The sequence below is a fragment of the Saccoglossus kowalevskii genome, chromosome 17 (assembly GCF_978046115.1).
Source record: "Saccoglossus kowalevskii chromosome 17, keSacKowa6.1, whole genome shotgun sequence".
In the NCBI taxonomy this organism is placed as follows: domain Eukaryota; kingdom Metazoa; phylum Hemichordata; class Enteropneusta; family Harrimaniidae; genus Saccoglossus; species Saccoglossus kowalevskii.
This window is the reverse complement of record NC_140657.1, coordinates 4,250,900-4,270,832: the sequence shown is the minus strand read 5'-3', so window position 1 is coordinate 4,270,832 and position 19,933 is coordinate 4,250,900. Positions and strand designations below refer to the sequence as shown.

The 19,933-nt window shown below is 38.9% G+C and overlaps 1 protein-coding gene across 1 annotated transcript; it reads left to right on the top strand.

The window, feature by feature from the left end:
- Positions 1 to 9,434: 9,434 nt before the first annotated feature.
- On the top strand, positions 9,435 to 12,765 carry LOC100374860 (uncharacterized). The gene is made up of 3 exons (XM_085492380.1): positions 9,435 to 10,742; positions 10,829 to 11,149; positions 11,296 to 12,765. The coding sequence occupies exons 1-3, from the start codon at positions 9,435 to 9,437 to the stop codon at positions 12,763 to 12,765; spliced, it is 3,099 nt and encodes a 1,032-aa protein (XP_085348506.1).
- The last annotated feature ends 7,168 nt before the right edge of the window (positions 12,766 to 19,933 follow it).

Genomic DNA, 19,933 nt, shown 5'->3' with positions numbered 1-19,933 from the left:
TTCCATACAGTTTGTGGTAGTTGTAGTTGAACTGTAATTTGGTTATCTGATCTTGGTAGTTACTTGTCACAATAGACCATGGTTCTGCTATAGTTTTTCTCATTTTTAATTCTTTGTATGGAGTTACAGCATATATGACACTCGATGGAGCTATACAAGCGCTTATAACACTGGCACTTCCTGGTATTGGACTTGACCATACACCACTCTCTAGAGATTCCATATGTACCAATGCAGAGCTTCGTGTTACACCAACTACCCAACCATTTTCTGGCGACATGTCTACGTCAATCAAAGAAACTTCAGCGCCAATCGGCCCTTTCATTGGTCGCATATCTAAAGTTGTTAAATACAGTAGCATATAATTATCAACTATCAGCAGAACCATTGATGATGGTGGTGTATTCTCTGTAACATATATGTAGAAATCACTCGATGTGCATTTTTATTCAAAACGCATGGTACGTTAAGACAATCATGTTTTCAAAAACTACTTACCGGTGCTGATTATGGTGCAAAATACAATAGAAGACGACGTTATCGCTGTCAACGCAACTACAAAAACATTCCTTCAACTACAAGAATATACAGATAAGGCGGTGGACGATGCAAACACTTACTTGCAATTATTGAGTAGTTAGAAGCCAATTTGATTGCATTCTCTTCATTACCGGAAAAAGAAGATGAAAGAATCCGCTATCAGCCTCTACTATGTAATATATTTCTGTCTCTGATCGAAATCCAGTTGACACCAAGTAATGGACATGACGTGGTCTAATCATAACATGAGTAATACCTTCTTGCCGAGGTAGCCCCAAAAGTACTCCATTACGAAAGTCTTCTATAGCCAGCACGGGTACACTACTTGGTATAGTGTCAGCCCAGTCTTGCGTGAGTGATTCCCGGTATGTCAGTAAATGCGAGCTTGCTTCAACAGCCCATATAATACCCTGGTCCAAAAACGTGACCGACACGACGACAAAACGACTTGGGAAAACAAGGGACAAGGAACCATCCATTGATGCTCGCTGTTGCAGATATCCATGCTCTGTTATTCCAAGTTATTGCCCATCATCTAACATTGCCACATCTTTCGTACTATTTGTACGTGGGATCGGTCCAGAATTGACTTTATTTGCATCCAATATAGCTAAATAATAGTTTGCAGTTACTAGAATATATACATGGCTGTTAGTTTCACGTCGGAATCGTTCTTTGTATACTGATGAGAGTCTATCATCTTGTAAATCTGGTGACAATACAAAATCGTATGTTAACATTATTAATTCACACAATTCTATACGTCTAATAATTCCTTCTTGTGTATTTGTGTTTTTATACTCCTACGTAAACAGATCGGTTTTCAAACATACATTTCTACAATTTTGGATTCTAGACATAATTTTAAATATTTTTGCATGGATATTTGCACATAAGCAAAAGAATAGTACATAAATTGGGAGATATTTTTGTGCCGGTTAAACTACCACGAATAGCGAGTGTATGCGACAGAAAAGCAGGACAATAGGATAATAAGCAGGATAATAAATGTGCGTGCTTCAAGTATGTCTTACATAAACGAACTTTGGTCTCTCTCTTCATAGTTCGTGGCTTAATGGCTAACTGATCGACTGATAACAATATTGATGTAAACATACTTTTTTCGGATATGTCATATTCGCAGTCACATGAGTGTCATTTCGCGCAACAATTAACAAACACATGAAACAAGGAAACTGTTGAGGACGCGCACCTCACACATTGAAGGTCAGAAAATACCTGACTATGAGAATAGAAGAAAACTCTTTACTGAAACTATGTCATGTTCAAACACATCGTATGGTTTATCAGAGAATTTATGATTAGTTAAAATACATACATATTCGCTCTGCTACTGGTCGGAGTAAGGCTCAAGACGTTGTCCAATTAGGTAGATCGATCAATGAAATGTTATCCACATGATCAATGACATTCAAAAACACTATACCCGATGAACAGTCTCTTTCGATTGGTCGCCACTTCTTAGTCATGTTCAGAATCAAATTCATAATTTGTTTGATAGACACAACTGTCCATATAATTTAGTACAAAACACAACGTGTAGAAATACATTTATTAATGATCTATTGAGTCTTGTCTTTGTCATATGTGATTTCTTTCTTCTTTTTTCAGGGTAGCAAAAGGAGAAACACGTGTTAAAAATGATCAATGATTCAGACCTTCTCTAAAAGTTACTAAACATATAAGTATAACAACCTATACAGTTTGAAAATAAGCAAATACGGTATGCTAATGTGCCTACCAATGTTTGTCTAAACATTACTGTTTGTTCTTTTTGCCGTTGTTAAACAGAAGTATATATTGTTTGTATGTTACGGCTAGCATTTTTGTTTGGGGTGTGGTGTAGCACACAAAGTTATGTGACATTTGAATAGAGCATTGAAAATATACTACCGTTCTATCTTGCACACTGCTTGCGTTCGGGCGTTTTATTTGTTATACGAGTCGAGTACTAGCGTCTGAACGTAACACCTGTGCTGCGTATGCAATCTCGCCAAGGACGAATTAAAATATAGTGATTACCTGTTAACGATCTGCCACTCGAGGTTGTCAATATCAGAATAAATAAAAACGCAACGAGCACTATCTTCATGATTGTAACTAATTTAATCTAACAATTAACATGGTATATCTGTAATTGATTGTTAAGCTGTGCCTTCAGAGTAGCGACTGTGTATCACTGTGTATCACATATATTGCAGCACATTGTATTCAGATGGTAAATGATCATCTGGATGTAGTTTTCAATCATGCACTTTTTTAAAGTCACAATGGTAATCTGAACTACTTTTGTATTCAAATTCTGAACACTCTTGGCTTGAAAAATATAAAGTTAGTAAATACTTTTTTACAGTGTTCAGTGCACTATGGATACTGATGACATACAGAGGCTAATCACAGTATTGAAGAAAATTGCTTTTCCCAGAAAAGCGTGTCCATACAGAAAGGATTGTATTGGAATGAGTTTTCAAAAGATAGTTCTCGTTTCCAATCTTATATATAAAGCAAGGACCATTTTAAATGAACAAATATGCAGCTCAAAACTCGATTTTAATAGGACTGTCAATGTTGAAAAGCATATTATTGATATGGTACAAACAACTGAAGACAAGCCCAATGAAGTATATTTATGCCTTACTTGCCAAAATGTTTTGATGTGCAGAAGCCACAAGTAGTAGAAACTAAATGTGAATCAGCCTCTGTGGATTACACTAACATTGAACCGACTCAAATTACAAACCACAAATGGAATGAACAATTTATTAGTAAATTAATCAACAGTAACAAACAATTAATCTCAAGAGCAGCAAGAGAGTACAATATTAATAGACAGGAGATGTTATCAAATCGTCTTTCTCTGGTCTCCTCTATCAAAAGCTATATTACAAAAGTAAGGGAACATAATGTTAATAGTAATGTTAGCCAGCCATTAATTAATCCAAGAGATGTACATATATGTATGAATCAACAATATTCTCCAACAATACAAACTGAATCACAAATCGCCTGTGGATTATACAGGAGCTTTTTCACACAATGCATACTATTCATAAGCATTCTCTGATTTTCTTATATTTCACATCATATACTGGCTGTCCTCTTATGTATGATGAAAAGCAGTTCTTATTCTATCATTTGATATACAATGGAAATCATCTATGGTGAGATTATCTATGTTATTAAATTTGTTATGTACCAATTAATAACACTAATTTTCGATACTCCCATCATAAACAATACTGTGTAGCCAACCATTATTGCTGGAATTTTCTACTGGAAGGGAAATTCTATTTGTTCTTTTTGGTTTCCGTAACTCTACTTCTGACATGTTGGGTGGGGTTGAGTTGAGTTACCCTTAATATCATGTATGTAAGGGTGCCTCTACAGGGTATTTGCGCGTGGAAAAGGTGAGGGCGCATTTAATATAAAGAATAATGAGCTTGAAAACCTTGCAAAGTATATGGGTCATGACATTCATGTACATAGAGTTTTATCGACAGCAAGAAAGGACTGTTCAGGCCTCACAGATAAGCAAAATTTTACTTGCTATGGAAGCAGGTACAATATCCAGGTATAAAGGTCAAAGTCTAAAAGATATTGATGTCAGTCCTCAAGGTGAGTATATAGTGCAGATGCAAGTCCTGTAATAACTTACAAATACAATTTTTAATCAAATTAGCATAGGATAGTCATCATCTTGTTTGTTTATTTCTGACAATAATAGTAATTATGAATAATAATGAAACCTTATTCAAGATTCAGATTGTGAAAAAATGTGATGCTGCATACTGTTGTTTACTGAAGTTCATAATATGTACTTAGGCTGTTGATATGTGGAAAATATGTTGCCATGACATACAAAACACAACAATGTAAAGTAGTAAATTAAACGCTGAGAGTGATTGTGCTCGAAAAACAAGAAGAACAAATGTGAATTTTATTCATAATTAGTGTTATTGCATAGAGTGTAATAGTGGTGTAAAGTGTGAAACTTGAGTGTAGAGTAGTGTAATAGAGATGCAAAGTGTGAAACTAGAGTGCAAAGAAGTGGAATAGTGGTGTGAAACTAGAAAGCAAAGTAGTGGAATAGTGGTGTAAAGTGTGAAACTTAAGTGTAGAGTAGTGCAATAGCGATGCAAAGTGTGAAACTAGAGTGCAAAGAAGTGAAATAGTGGTGTAAAACTAGAAAGCAAAGTAAACACAATTGGAACTATTTCGGGATAATTGGATTCGCTTAAAATGTGCTACTGTAATGGTTTGTTTTCACAAAAATATTTTATTTGTTCGTTTTAGATTTTTTTAGATTGATATCAGAAATGAGGAAATAAGAACAATACTACCCTACAGTAGCACATTTTAAGCGAATCCAATTATCCCGAAATAGTTCCAATTGTGTTAGTAGTGCAATAGCGGTGTAAAGTTTGAAACGAGAGTGCAAGTAGTGGAATAGGGGTGCGAAGTGTGACACTTGATTGCAAAGTAGTGCAATAGCTGTGTAAAGTTTGAAACGAGAGTGCAAGTAGTGGAATAGGTGTGCGAAGTGTGACACTTGATTGCAAAGTAGTGCAATAGCGGTGTAAAGTTTGAAACGAGAGTGCAAGTAGTGGAATAGGGGTGCGAAGTGTGACACTTGATTGCAAAGTAGTGCAATAGCGGTGTAAAGTTTGAAACGAGAGTGCAAGTAGTGGAAGAGGGGTGCGAAGTGTGAAACTAGAAAGCAAAGTAGTGTAATAGCACAGCGCAAAGTTGTTCAAAGTGAGTGCAAAGTTGGGCAAAGTCATTGAAAAGTCTATAGATGCATTTGTATATATGTCCCAAGTTGTTGGCATATAGAAACGCGCAGTGTAACGGCGACAAATTTAATAAAAGCAAGTTGAAAGCAGTCAAGAAATGTTCACATGAGCTGACTGTAAAATTGCAGAAAACAGCGTGCAAAGTTGTAAAAAACGAAGGAAATGTTGGCGGAGTTGCTTGTATATTTAACCTAAGTCATTATCATGACAACCCCACAGTTAAATTTCGAAAATATTAAGTAAATATTGCGTGAATGCCTCATATATAAGCAGATTATTACAACAGTCAAGCGAAAAATCGACAACAAACTGGTTACAAAGTTGTGAAAAGCGATTGCAAAGTTGGTAGTTTCATTCGGGATTGTTACCTGTGAAATCATAGTAACATTTCCCATAGTTAAAGTTCGTAAATGTGAATAAATATTTCGTACATTGATGTTAAATTACCGTGGTGTTACTCCAAGAATGTAGAGGTCATAGGTCAATCCTAGAAGGTATTTGTGCATGCAATATCGATTTCACGACATCCAAAAACATGAAATAGTCGCCAATTCGCTTTAATTTAAAATAAGTCTTGCAGCTCAGTGGTTGAGTGACTGAAATATGATTTAAGTAATGCACGATCGGGCGCGGTTAGTACTTGCATGTGAGACTCCCTGCATACACGAGCTGCTGTATTTACTTTTTTTTGTTTCATCACACACATGGAAATGATATAAGGCAACGTTCCTGCCTTTTTCCTTACTGTGATGTCAATCATTTATAGTAGAAAAATGGTGGCATTTTTGTAAGTTTTTTTATTTAATGGAATGTTTTAAAATTCCTTCTAAATTTCGAGAACAAGCTGTTGATGCGGTCGGCACGTAGTGGGTTGTAAGATGATAACTCACAGCGCAAAGTTGTTCAAAGTGAGTGCAAAGTTGTGCAAAGTCATTGAAAAGTCTATAGATGTATTTGTATATATGTCCCAAGTTGTTGGCATATAGAAACGCGCAGTGTAACGTCGACAAATTTAATAAAAGCCTGTTGAAAGCAGTCAATAAATGTTCACATGAGCTGACTGTAAAATTGCAGAAAACAACGTGCAAAGATGTACAAAACGGAGGAAATGTTGGCGGAGTTGCTTGTATATTTAACCTAAGTCATTATCATGACAACCCCACAGTTAAATTTCGAAAATATTAAGTAAATATTGCGTGAATGCCTCATATATAAGCAGATTATTACAACAGTCATGCGAAAAATCGACAACAAACTGGTTACAAAGTTGTGAAAAGCGATTGCAAAGTTTGTACTTTCATATGGAATTGTTACCTGTGATATCATAGTAACATTTCCCATAGTTAAAGTTCGAAAATGTGAATACATATTTCGTACATTGATGTTAAATTACCGTGGTGTTACTCCAAGTATGTATAGGTCATAGGTCAATCCTAGAAGGTATTTGTTCATGCAATATCGATTTTAAGACATCCAAAATCATGAAATAGTCGCCAATTCGGTTTAATTTAAAATAAGTCTTGAAGCTGAGTGGTTGGGTGATTGACATATGTTTAAAGTAAAGCACGATCGGGCGTGGTTAGTACTTGCATGGAAGACTCCCTGCATACACGAGATGCTGTATTTACTTTTTTTGTTTCATCACACACATGGAAATGATATAAGGCAACGTTCCTGCCTTTTTCCTTACTGTGATGTCAATCATTTATAGTTGAAAATCGTGGCATTTTTGTAAGTTTTTTTATTTAATGGAATGTTTTAAAATTCCTTCCAAGTTTCGAGAAAAAGCTGTTGATGCTGTCGGCACGTAGTGGGTTGTAAGATGTTAACGCACAGCGCAAAGTTGTTCAAAGTGAGTGCAAAGTTGTGCAAAGTCATTGAAAAGTCTGTAGATGTATTTGTATATATGTCCCAAGTTGGTGGCATATAGAAACGCGCAGTGTAACGTCGACAAATTTAATAAAAGCCAGTTGAAAGCAGTCAATAAATGTTCACATGAGCTGACTGTAAAATTGCAGAAAACAGCGTGCAAAGTTGTAAAAAACGAAGGAAATTTTGGCGGAGTTGCTTGTATATTTAACCTAAGTCATTATCATGACAACCCCGCAGTTAAATTTCGAAAATATTAAGTAAATATTGCGTGAATGCCTCATATATAAGCAGATTATTACAACAGTCAAGCGAAAAATCGACAACAAACTGGTTACAAAGTTGTGAAAAGCGATTGCAAAGTTGGTAGTTTCATTCGGGATTGTTACCTGTGAAATCATAGTAACATTTCCCATGGTTAAAGTTCGTAAATGTGAATAAATATTTCGTACATTGATGTTAAATTACCGTAGTGTTACTCCAAGAATGTAGAGGTCATAGGTCAATCCTAGAAGGTATTTGTGCAAGCAATATCGATTTTAAGACATCCAAAAACATGAAATAGTCGCCAATTCGGTTTAATTTCAAATAAGCCTTGCAGCTGAGTGGTTGGGTGACTGACATATGTTTTAAGTAATGCACGATCGGGCGCGGTTAGTACTTGCATGTGAGACTCCCTGCATACACGAGCTGCTGTATTTACTTTTTTTTGTTTCATCACACACATGGAAATGATATAAGGCAACGTTCCTGCCTTTTTCCTTACTGTGATGTCAATCATTTATAGTAGAAAAATGGTGGCATTTTTGTAAGTTTTTTTATTTAATGTGTCACAAGGTTCGTGATGGTATACATGCCGGGTTAAATTTAGGGTTTGGAGAAAAGGTATATTAAAATACAGCCAGAGGTAGGATTATTTCACAGCCGAGCTAGTAGACTTTGAAACACTTACACACCCCAAAACTCCATTCATAAAGAGACGCGTGTCATACGTGTGCCGGCTATTGATTACAAACACCGGTTAAGTGACTACCAAGAATGATAGCACCAGTGTATTGTGTAAGCAGATTCCAACTATGTTCAGTTGCCATGACAATGATTCCAGGTGGGGGACGTTATAAAAGGTCAAGGTAGACGCAGCCGCGGGAGAGAACATTAAGAACTGAGGCAGCGACAGCAACCGGAGCCAGCCTTGTGTTGCGAGTGAACGGGGAGAGTTAGTTCATCCCCATGTGGTGTGCAAGCTACTCGCTTAGTCGACGGACGTTGTGTAGATACAGTGGAAGACTGGGCTCCTTTTCTACGTGCTGTTCCACGGAACTTTTGTGTTCGACACGAATCCTACAAGGTATCCTACGAGAAACCAGGCCTGAGTATCGAACTGAATCTACATGTAGCAACGTCTCCACTATAACCCGACAGAAGCCGGTAATTATCATGCTCATTACACGCACATTAGGCTAGGGACCATTGGCTGTGTTTTGAATGTATTTTGGGTAACTATTTGGCTAATTTAGTGGTTAAATTATTGTATTCTTATTTGAAATTGTAACAGTATTAGTTTAATTGTATTTTGTGACAGCCCGTTTCCTGCTTCAACGTTTCGCACGCACGTCGGCGCAGTTAAGTAGCGGCGTCGTTCCTTACGTAAAAGGTGCATTGCCTATTGTGAATCATCCCGGTTTCGGGTTGAGTAAACTGGTTATTCATGGGACGCCACTGCTTTATCCTGCCCTGACATGCGTGTTAATTTTTCCTATTGTACAGCGACCTATATCTTTGTTACGTTGATTCATATCAGCGAATTCTGTGTATCATAACCGGTTGTACAATTAAACCATCCTTTACGATATTACTGTGCATTTAATTGTGTGCGAGTGGGTCTGGTACTACAATAAGTTGTACAGGGAACAATCCAGGCATTAGCTGGCTTATTTTCGATATTTCAATCAGTAGGGTGTCAAAGAACCCACAACACGAGGTGAAGGCGTGCCTCTTATCACTTTGTGGTCGGATGCTAGCCTACCCCGTGACAAATGGTGTCAGAAGTGGGATCTGCTTAATGAAAAACAAAACAAATATTGTTAAGCAGATAATTATCGGTGCGAGGAAAATCATTTTAACATAAAACCTGCCAGCTTATGCGATTGATTCCCCGACCAGTCTCACACGGGCACATTGTGAATAGCGATTTAATAATAAGTGTACATTATGGCAACAAACGTTATCACAACGCCAAAGGGACGGGGTAGAATATTATCGCCTTCATTTCGGGACATTGCTCCTAGTACTGTCGGCGAAATTAGACAACAGGGCGAGGAATTGGGTTATCAGGGGGCAGATTTAGATAAATATGTCCGTTCTACATTTAAACAAATGCAAGACCAAGAACGAACTGAACGTTTGGCTCAAAGAGAAAGGGACCACAAGGAACGTTTGGCTGAAAGAGAAAGCCAAGCGCGTTTGGTTGAACAAGAACTGGAACTGACAAGGCTAAAAATGGAAATGTTCAAAACGGGACAATCTACATCTGAATCCAAAACCTCTCCCTTTTCAATTAAAATTAAAGCCCCTCCTGATTTTGTGCAAGGAGATGACATGGATGTGTATATAAGGCGTTTTGAAATATTTGCTAATAATTGCCAATGGAGCCAAGATGTATGGGGGGTCGCATTTAGTGGGCAGTTGTCGGGGAAGGCATTGGCTATATATAATGCATTGGATGTTGAGCAGACTAAGGATTGGGCGAGTGTGAAATGCGCTATGCTAAAAGCATACAATCTTACCGAGGAAGGGTATAGGGAGAAATTTAGACAATCTAGACCTGCTAAGTTTGAAACGGCTACCCAATTTGTCGTTAGGCTAAAACATTATTTGGCACGATGGGTTGAACTGTCTGGCATTGAAAATACAGTGGAGGCATTAATAGATTTAATTGCACAGGAGCAATACCTGTCCACTTGCAGTTATGAAGTTGTGATGCATGTCAGAGAGCATGCGTGCAATACTGTGGGTGAGATGGCTACCTGTGTTGATCGTCGTGATGAAAGTCGACACTACACTGGTATGAATCATAAAACACCTCGTGTAGAAAAACAATCCAAAAATACTAGTCAGTTACCCAGTCGTGCACAGGGCTTAGAAGCGACAGGGGGTCAACAGTCAAAATGTAAACCAGTATGCCATCGGTGTGGTAAGCTGGGGCACATGAAGACTAAATGCTGGTCAACACGTGATGCTAAAGGCAACATATTGACAGTTGGGGCATGCATGAATACTCGTAGCGTCCTTAATGCCTCATCTGACAAATCTACTGTGGCTAATAGGGCAAGTACCTCGGTGCTGATCACCGAGGGCAAACAGATGCAAATGACTAAAATTGGAGATAAGGTTCTGCCTGTGCCTGCTATGATGGGGATTGGTATCAGTGAGGTGGCTGAGACTACATCCATGCCTATTGCAGTGGGCACAGTGAATGGTCATAAGATGAGTGTTCTCCGTGACACTGGTTGTAGTGGGGTAACAGTACGAACTAGTTTGGTGCACCCATCGCAAATGAGTGACGAGGAGGGCACTTGCATACTAATTGACGGTTCTAGAATTAGAACAGGTATGTCAGAGCCAGAGCCCCGACAACGGTCGGAGCCAGAGCCCCGACAACGGTCGGAGCCAGAGCCCCGACAACGGTCGGAGCCAGAGCCCCGACAACGGTCGGAGCCAGAGCCCCGACAACGGTCGGAGCCAGAGCCCCGACAACGGTCGGAGCCAGAGCCCCGACAACGGTCGGAGCCAGAGCCCCGACAACGGTCGGAGCCAGAGCCCCGACAACGGTCGGAGCCAGAGCCCCGACAACGGTCGGAGCCAGAGCCCCGACAACGGTCGGAGCCAGAGCCCCGACAACGGTCGGAGCCAGAGCCCCGACAATGGTCAGAGCCAGAGCGAAATGGAAATAAGGTCACATGCCCTTACTGATCATGGTGTTAATCGCGGGGAAATCCTAACTTGTGGGGAGATAAGAACTGAATATTCTACCCAAACCCCAGAAAAGAGTAACTCGATTGATGCGGTGCAGGGCGTTGTGACAAGGTCCCAGTTTTGGGGTGGGGACAAACTGAAGGCACCTCTTAAGGTCCTAACACGCCCAAATAATACATTGGTCACGACAGAAGAGTTAAAAGCAGCACAAAAACGTGATCCAACTTTGAAGCGAGCCCGGGAATTGGCTACGAAGGGAGTGGAAATCAATACAGGCACTTCAAATATCTGTCGTTTCCTTTTTAAAAAAGGATTGTTGTATCGTCATTTCCACTCTCCGTCATTAGAATTTGGGAGGACTTTTAAACAACTGGTGGTGCCATCAGCTTTTCGTCTGGAAGTTATGAAGCTGGGGCATGACTCAATTCTTGCAGGCCATTTGGGTACCCAGAAAACTATCAATAAGATTTTTACCCAGTTTTATTGGCCAGCAATGCATGAACAAATTAAAAGATATTGTCGATCATGCGACATTTGTCAACGTACCATCCCAAAAGGGAAAATAGGGAAGGTCCCTCTTGGTACAATGCCATTAATAGATGTACCATTTAAAAGGGTGGCGATGGATCTTGTAGGGCCCATCAAACCAGCCACTACAAAGGGTCATCAATATATCTTAACTGTGGTCGATTACGCAACTCGTTACCCAGAGGCTACACCTCTGAAACGGATTTCAACAGAAGTTGTAGCTGAGGCATTATTCACTATATATTGTAGAGTAGGATTTCCAGAACAAGTACTTACAGACCAGGGTACACAGTTTGTGAGTGATGTGATGAGGGAGGTCAGTAGGCTGTTGTCAATCAAGCAGCTAACCACTACTCCATACCACCCTCAATGCAATGGCCTTGTAGAGCGTTTTAACGCCACTTTAAAGGGCATGCTCAAGCGCATGTGTAGTGAACGCCCAAAAGATTGGGATCGGTATATAGCACCTTTGTTGTTTGCGTACCGCGAGGCTCCTCAGGCTAGTTTAGGCTTTTCCCCCTTCGAACTATTGTATGGCAGGACCGTAAGAGGCCCTATGACCATACTTAGAGAATTGTGGACAGGGGAGGCTACCAGTCCTGAAGTCCTCAATACCTATGAGTATGTGCTTAATCTGAGAAATCGATTAGAAACTACTTGTCAGATAGCACAGCAGGAACTAACAAAGTCAAGTGAGAGGTATAGATCGCATTTCGACAAAAAAACTAAACCTCGGAAGTTCGAAGTTGGTGACCAGGTTTTGCTTTTGCTACCCACCTCTGCAGACAAACTGCGTATGCAATGGCAAGGTCCATATAAAATTAAAGAGCGGGTAGGGCAGGTGGACTATCGCATAGACAAAAATGGTAAACTGAAGTTGTATCATATCAACATGTTAAAAAAGTATGAGGAAAGGAGTTTTGACAACTGTGAGAAAGATTCTATCACACGTTCAGAAGTGGGTACTGCAGGGCTATTAACATGCGTATCTACTGGCATGGTTGTAACCCCACCAGATGATCAGAGAGGATGGTCCTGAATGTCGGTCTCCTGACATAATAGAATTTGTGCCCCTTTTAGGGGAGGAGACAATTGAAGATGTGCATTTAGGCCCAGATCTCTTGGAGAGTCAGGTAATGGAAATCAAATTAATTTTGAGAAAGTTTACAAAAACTTTAACAGACTTGCCTGGACAGTCGAAGGTTGGGTGCCATGATATAAAGTTGACGACAGATCAACCAATCAAGTGCAAGGCATATGCAAACCCCTTCGCAACCCAGAAGTTGGTCATTAAGGAAGTGGAAGATATGTTAAAGATGGGCATCATAGAACGGTCAGATTCACCCTATGCTGCTCCTATTGTCTTGATTAAGAAAAAAGACGGAAAGATTCGTTTTTGTACAGACTTCCGTCGTCTTAATCAAATAACCGTCTTCGATGCCGAACCAATGCCTAACCCTGAGGAGTTATTCTCCAATCTTGCTGAGGGTCGATACTTGACAAAACTTGACTTGACCAAGGGTTTTTGGCAAATACCCTTGACCCCTGGGTCAAAACCTAAAACTGCTTTTCTCACTCCACTTGGGTTGTTCCAGTATAGGGTTATGCCCTTTGGCTTGGTCAATAGTCCCAGTACGTTCTCGAGAATGATGAGGGTTATTCTCGGGGGTATGCATGGAAAGGTCGTCAATCTGGTAGACGATATATTGATATACAATAAACTATGGGAAGATCATGTGTGCACCCTTGTTGAGGTTCTACAGCGTCTTCAAGAGGCTGGTTTAACAGTTAAACCATCAAAATGTTATATTGGTTTTTCCCAACTTGAATTTGTCGGCCACGTCGTAGGGCATGGTGAGTTGCGGACCATGCCCAGTAAAATCAATGCCATGCAAAATGCGCGAAGACCAGAAACAGTTACCCAAGTAAGGGCCCTGCTAGCATATGCGGGATATTATCGCAAATTTGTACCCAATTTCACAGCTATCGCTGCTCCTTTGTACGATCTAACCCGAAAAGGTCTGCCGAAAAAAGTAATTTGGGAGATGGTTCATCAGCTCGCCTTTGAACAACTAAAACATGCTCTTAGCAATCCCCCAATCCTTAAATTGCCAGACTTTAATCGTACATTTGTTCTGAGAACTGATGCTGCTGAAGTGGGGCTAGGGGCGGTTCTGCTTCAATATTACGATGAAGTAGCCTTTCCCGTGGCATTTGCAAGCCGAAAACTAACTAAAGCAGAGGTAAATTATGCGGTAATAGAGAAGGAATGTCTTGCGTTAATATGGGGCCTGCGAAAATTTCAACAGTACCTTCATACTGCTAGTTTCTGGATTGAAACCGATCACAAACCACTGATATATATGAAAAGTGCAAAATTTACTAATAGCAGGATTATGAGATGGGCGTTGTATATGCAATCATTTTCATATCGAATTATAGCAATTAAAGGTAGTCACAATATAGGGGCGGATTACCTTAGTAGGAGTTCAGACAAAGGTATGTTGGGTTAAATTAAATATCAATTGCTTTAGAATAAAACTTGTGGGTGTTGGCATAATCATGGTCTATGATTACGACTTGGTATGGGGTATGTCACAAGGTTCGTGATGGTATACATGCCGGGTTAAATTTAGGGTTTGGAGAAAAGGTATATTAAAATACAGCCAGAGGTAGGATTATTTCACAGCCGAGCTAGTAGACTTTGAAACACTTACACACCCCAAAACTCCATTCATAAAGAGACGCGTGTCATACGTGTGCCGGCTATTGATTACAAACACCGGTTAAGTGACTACCAAGAATGATAGCACCAGTGTATTGTGTAAGCAGATTCCAACTATGTTCAGTTGCCATGACAATGATTCCAGGTGGGGGACGTTATAAAAGGTCAAGGTAGACGCAGCCGCGGGAGAGAACATTAAGAACTGAGGCAGCGACAGCAACCGGAGCCAGCCTTGTGTTGCGAGTGAACGGGGAGAGTTAGTTCATCCCCATGTGGTGTGCAAGCTACTCGCTTAGTCGACGGACGTTGTGTAGATACAGTGGAAGACTGGGCTCCTTTTCTACGTGCTGTTCCACGGAACTTTTGTGTTCGACACGAATCCTACAAGGTATCCTACGAGAAACCAGGCCTGAGTATCGAACTGAATCTACATGTAGCAACGTTTCTACTATAACCCGACAGAAGCCGGTAATTATCACGCTCATTACACGCACATTAGGCTAGGGACCATTGGCTGTGTTTTGAATGTATTTTGGGTAACTATTTGGCTAATTTAGTGGTTAAATTATTGTATTCTTATTTGAAATTGTAACAGTATTAGTTTAATTGTATTTTGTGACAGCCCGTTTCCTGCTTCAACGTTTCGCACGCACGTCGGCGCAGTTAAGTAGCGGCGTCGTTCCATACGTAAAAGGTGCATTGCCTATTGTGAATCATCCCGGTTTCGGGTTGAGTAAACTGGTTATTCATGGGACGCCACTGCTTTATCCTGCCCTGACATGCGTGTTAATTTTTCCTATTGTACAGCGACCTATATCTTTGTTACGTTGATTCATATCAGCGAATTCTGTGTATCATAACCGGTTGTACAATTAAACCATCCTTTACGATATTACTGTGCATTTAATTGTGTGCGAGTGGGTCTGGTACTACATAAGTTGTACAGGGAACAATCCAGGCATTAGCTGGCTTATTTTCGATATTTCAATCAGTAGGGTGTCAAAGAACCCACAACACGAGGTGAAGGCGTGCCTCTTATCACTTTGTGGTCGGATGCTAGCCTACCCCGTGACATAATCGAATGTTTTAAAATTCCTTCTAAATTTCGAGAACAAGCTGTTGATGCGGTCGGCACGTAGTGGGTTGTAAGATGATAACTCACAGCGCAAAGTTGTTCAAAGTGAGTGCAAAGTTGTGCAAAGTCATTGAAAAGTCTATAGATGTATTTGTATATATGTCCCAAGTTGTTGGCATATAGAAACGCGCAGTGTAACGTCGACAGATTTAATAAAAGCCTGTTGAAAGCAGTCAATAAATGTTCACATGAGCTGACTGTAAAATTGCAGAAAACAACGTGCAAAGATGTACAAAACGGAGGAAATGTTGGCGGAGTTGCTTGTATATTTAACCTAAGTCATTATCATGACAACCCTACAGTTAAATTTCGAAAATATTAAGTAAATATTGCGTGAATGCCTCATATATAAGCAGATTATTACAACAGTCAAGCGAAAAATCGACAACAAACTGGTTACAAAGTTGTGAAAAGCGATTGCAAAGTTTGTACTTTCATATGGAATTGTTACCTGTGATATCATAGTAACATTTCCCATAGTTAAAGTTCGAAAATGTGAATACATATTTCGTACATTGATGTTAAATTACCGTGGTGTTACTCCAAGTATGTATAGGTCATAGGTCAATCCTAGAAGGTATTTGTGCAAGCAATATCGATTTTAAGACATCCAAAAACATGAAATAGTCGCCAATTCGGTTTAATTTCAAATAAGTCTTGCAGCTGAGTGGTTGGGTGACTGACATATGTTTTAAGTAAAGAACGATCGGGCGTGGTTAGTACTTGCATGGGAGACTCCCTGAATACACGAGCTGTTGAATTTATTTTGTTTTTTTCATCACACACATGGAAATGATATAAGGCAACGTTCCTGCCTTTTTCCTTACTGTGATGTCAATCATTTATAGTTGAAAATTGTGGCATTTTTGTAAGTTTTTTTATTTATTAGAATGTTTTAAAATTCCTTCCAAATTTCGAGAACAAGCTGTTGATGCTGTCGGCACGTAGTGGGTTGTAAGATGTTAACGCACAGCGCAAAGTTGTTCAAAGTGAGTGCAAAGTTGTGCAAAGTCATTGAAAAGTCTATAGATGTATTTGTATATATGTCCCAAGTTGTTGGCATATAGAAACGCGCAGTGTAAAGTCGACACATTTAATAAAAGCCAGTTGAAAGCTTTCAATAAATGTTCACATGAGCTGACTGTAAAATTGAAGAAAACAGCGTGCAAAGTTGTAAAAAACGAAGGAAATGTTGGCGGAGTTGCTTGTATATTTAACCTAAGTCATTATCATGACAACCCCGCAGTTAAATATCGAAAATAGTAAGTAAATATTGCGTAAATGCAAAATATATAAGCAGATTATTACAACAGTCAAGCGAAAAATCGACAACAAATTGGTTACAAAGTTGTGAAACGCGTTTGCAAAGTTGGTTGTTTCATTCGGGATTGTTACATGTGTTATCATAATAACATGCCCCATAGTTAAAAGTTCGAAAATGTGAATAAATATTTCGTACATTGATGTTAAATTACCGTAGTGTTACTCCAAGTATGTATAGGTCATAGGTCAATCCTAGAAGGTATTTGTGCAAGCAATATCGATTTTAAGACATCCAAAAACATGAAATAGTCGCCAATTCGGTTTAATTTCAAATAAGTCTTGCAGCTGAGTGGTTGGGTGACTGACATATGTTTTAAGTAAAGCACGATCGGGCGTGGTTAGTACTTGCATGGGAGACTCCCTGAATACACGAGCTGTTGAATTTACTTTGTTTTTTTCATCACACACATGGAAATGATATAAGGCAACGTTCCTGCCTTTTTCCTTACTGTGATGTCAATCATTTATAGTTGAAAATTGTGGCATTTTTGTAAGTTTTTTTATTTATTAGAATGTTTTAAAATTCCTTCCAAATTTCGAGAACAAGCTGTTGATGCTGTCGGCACGTAGTGGGTTGTAAGATTGTTAACGCACAGCGCAAAGTTGTTCAAAGTGAGTGCAAAGTTGTGCAAAGTCATTGAAAATTCTATAGATGTATTTGTATATATGTCCCAAGTTGTTGGCATATAGAAACGCGCAGTGTAAAGTCGACACATTTAATAAAAGCCAGTTGAAAGCTTTCAATAAATGTTCACATGAGCTGACTGTAAAATTGCAGAAAACAGCGTGAAAAGTTGTAAAAAACGAAGGAAATGTTGGCGGAGTTGCTTGTATATTTAACCTAAGTCATTATCATGACAACCCCGCAGTTAAATATCGAAAATAGTAAGTAAATATTGCGTAAATGCAAAATATATAAGCAGATTATTACAACAGTCAAGCGAAAAATCGACAACAAATTGGTTACAAAGTTGTGAAACGCGTTTGCAAAGTTGGTTGTTTCATTCGGGATTGTTACATGTGTTATCATAATAACATGCCCCATAGTTAAAAGTTCGAAAATGTGAATAAATATTTCGTACATTGATGTTAAATTACCGTAGTGTTACTCCAAGTATGTATAGGTCATAGGTCAATCCTAGAAGGTATTTGTGCAAGCAATATCGATTTTAAGACATCCAAAAACATGAAATAGTCGCCAATTCGGTTTAATTTCAAATAAGTCTTGCAGCTGAGTGGTTGGGTGACTGACATATGTTTTAAGTAAAGCACGATCGGGCGTGGTTAGTACTTGCATGGGAGACTCCCTGAATACACGAGCTGTTGAATTTACTTTGTTTTTTTCATCACACACATGGAAATGATATAAGGCAACGTTCCTGCCTTTTTCCTTACTGTGATGTCAATCATTTATAGTTGAAAATTGTGGCATTTTTGTAAGTTTTTTTATTTATTAGAATGTTTTAAAATTCCTTCCAAATTTCGAGAACAAGCTGTTGATGCTGTCGGCACGTAGTGGGTTGTAAGATTGTTAACGCACAGCGCAAAGTTGTTCAAAGTGAGTGCAAAGTTGTGCAAAGTCATTGAAAATTCTATAGATGTATTTGTATATATGTCCCAAGTTGTTGGCATATAGAAACGCGCAGTGTAAAGTCGACACATTTAATAAAAGCCAGTTGAAAGCTTTCAATAAATGTTCACATGAGCTGACTGTAAAATTGCAGAAAACAGCGTGAAAAGTTGTAAAAAACGAAGGAAATGTTGGCGGAGTTGCTTGTATATTTAACCTAAGTCATTATCATGACAACCCTGCAGTTAAATTTCGAAAATATTAAGTAAATGTTGCGTGAATGCCTCGTATATAAGCAGATTATCACAACAGTCAAGCGGAAAATCGACAACAAATTGGTTACAAAGTTGTGAAAAGCGTTTGCAAAGTTGGTAGTTTCATTCGGGATTGTTACCTGTGATATCATAATAACATGCCCCATAGTTAAAAGTTCGAAAATGTGAATAAATATTTCATACATTGATGTTAAATTACCGTAGTGTTACTCCAAGTATGTATAGGTCATAGGTCAATCCTAGAAGGAATTTGTGCAATCAATATCGATTTTAAGACATCCAAAATCATGAAATAGTCGCCAATTCGGTTTAATTTAAAATAAGTCTTGAAGCTGAGTGGTTGGGTGATTGACATATGTTTAAAGTAAAGCACGATCGGGCGTGGTTAGTACTTGCATGGAAGACTCCCTGCATACACGAGATGCTGTATTTACTTTTTTTGTTTCATCACACACATGGAAATGATATAAGGCAACGTTCCTGCCTTTTTCCTTACTGTGATGTCAATCATTTATAGTTGAAAATCGTGGCATTTTTGTAAGTTTTTTTATTTAATGGAATGTTTTAAAATTCCTTCCAAGTTTCGAGAAAAAGCTGTTGATGCTGTCGGCACGTAGTGGGTTGTAAGATGTTAACGCACAGCGCAAAGTTGTTCAAAGTGAGTGCAAAGTTGTGCAAAGTCATTGAAAAGTCTGTAGATGTATTTGTATATATGTCCCAAGTTGGTGGCATATAGAAACGCGCAGTGTAACGTCGACAAATTTAATAAAAGCCAGTTGAAAGCAGTCAATAAATGTTCACATGAGCTGACTGTAAAATTGCAGAAAACAGCGTGCAAAGTTGTAAAAAACGAAGGAAATTTTGGCGGAGTTGCTTGTATATTTAACCTAAGTCATTATCATGACAACCCCGCAGTTAAATTTCGAAAATATTAAGTAAATATTGCGTGAATGCCTCATATATAAGCAGATTATTACAACAGTCAAGCGAAAAATCGACAACAAACTGGTTACAAAGTTGTGAAAAGCGATTGCAAAGTTGGTAGTTTCATTCGGGATTGTTACCTGTGAAATCATAGTAACATTTCCCATGGTTAAAGTTCGTAAATGTGAATAAATATTTCGTACATTGATGTTAAATTACCGTAGTGTTACTCCAAGAATGTAGAGGTCATAGGTC

What these genes read in the sequence shown, in the direction of transcription:
- LOC100374860 (XM_085492380.1), top strand. Translation starts at nt 9,435, where the DNA reads ATGGCAACAAACGTTATCACAACGCCAAAGGGACGGGGTAGAATATTA. An exon ending in GTGACACTGGTTGTAGTGGG is followed by an intron (nt 10,743 to 10,828) that starts GTAACAGTACGA and finishes TTCTAGAATTAG; the next exon opens with AACAGGTATGTCAGAGCCAG. An exon ending in GAGCCAGAGCCCCGACAATG is followed by an intron (nt 11,150 to 11,295) that starts GTCAGAGCCAGA and finishes GATGCGGTGCAG; the next exon opens with GGCGTTGTGACAAGGTCCCA.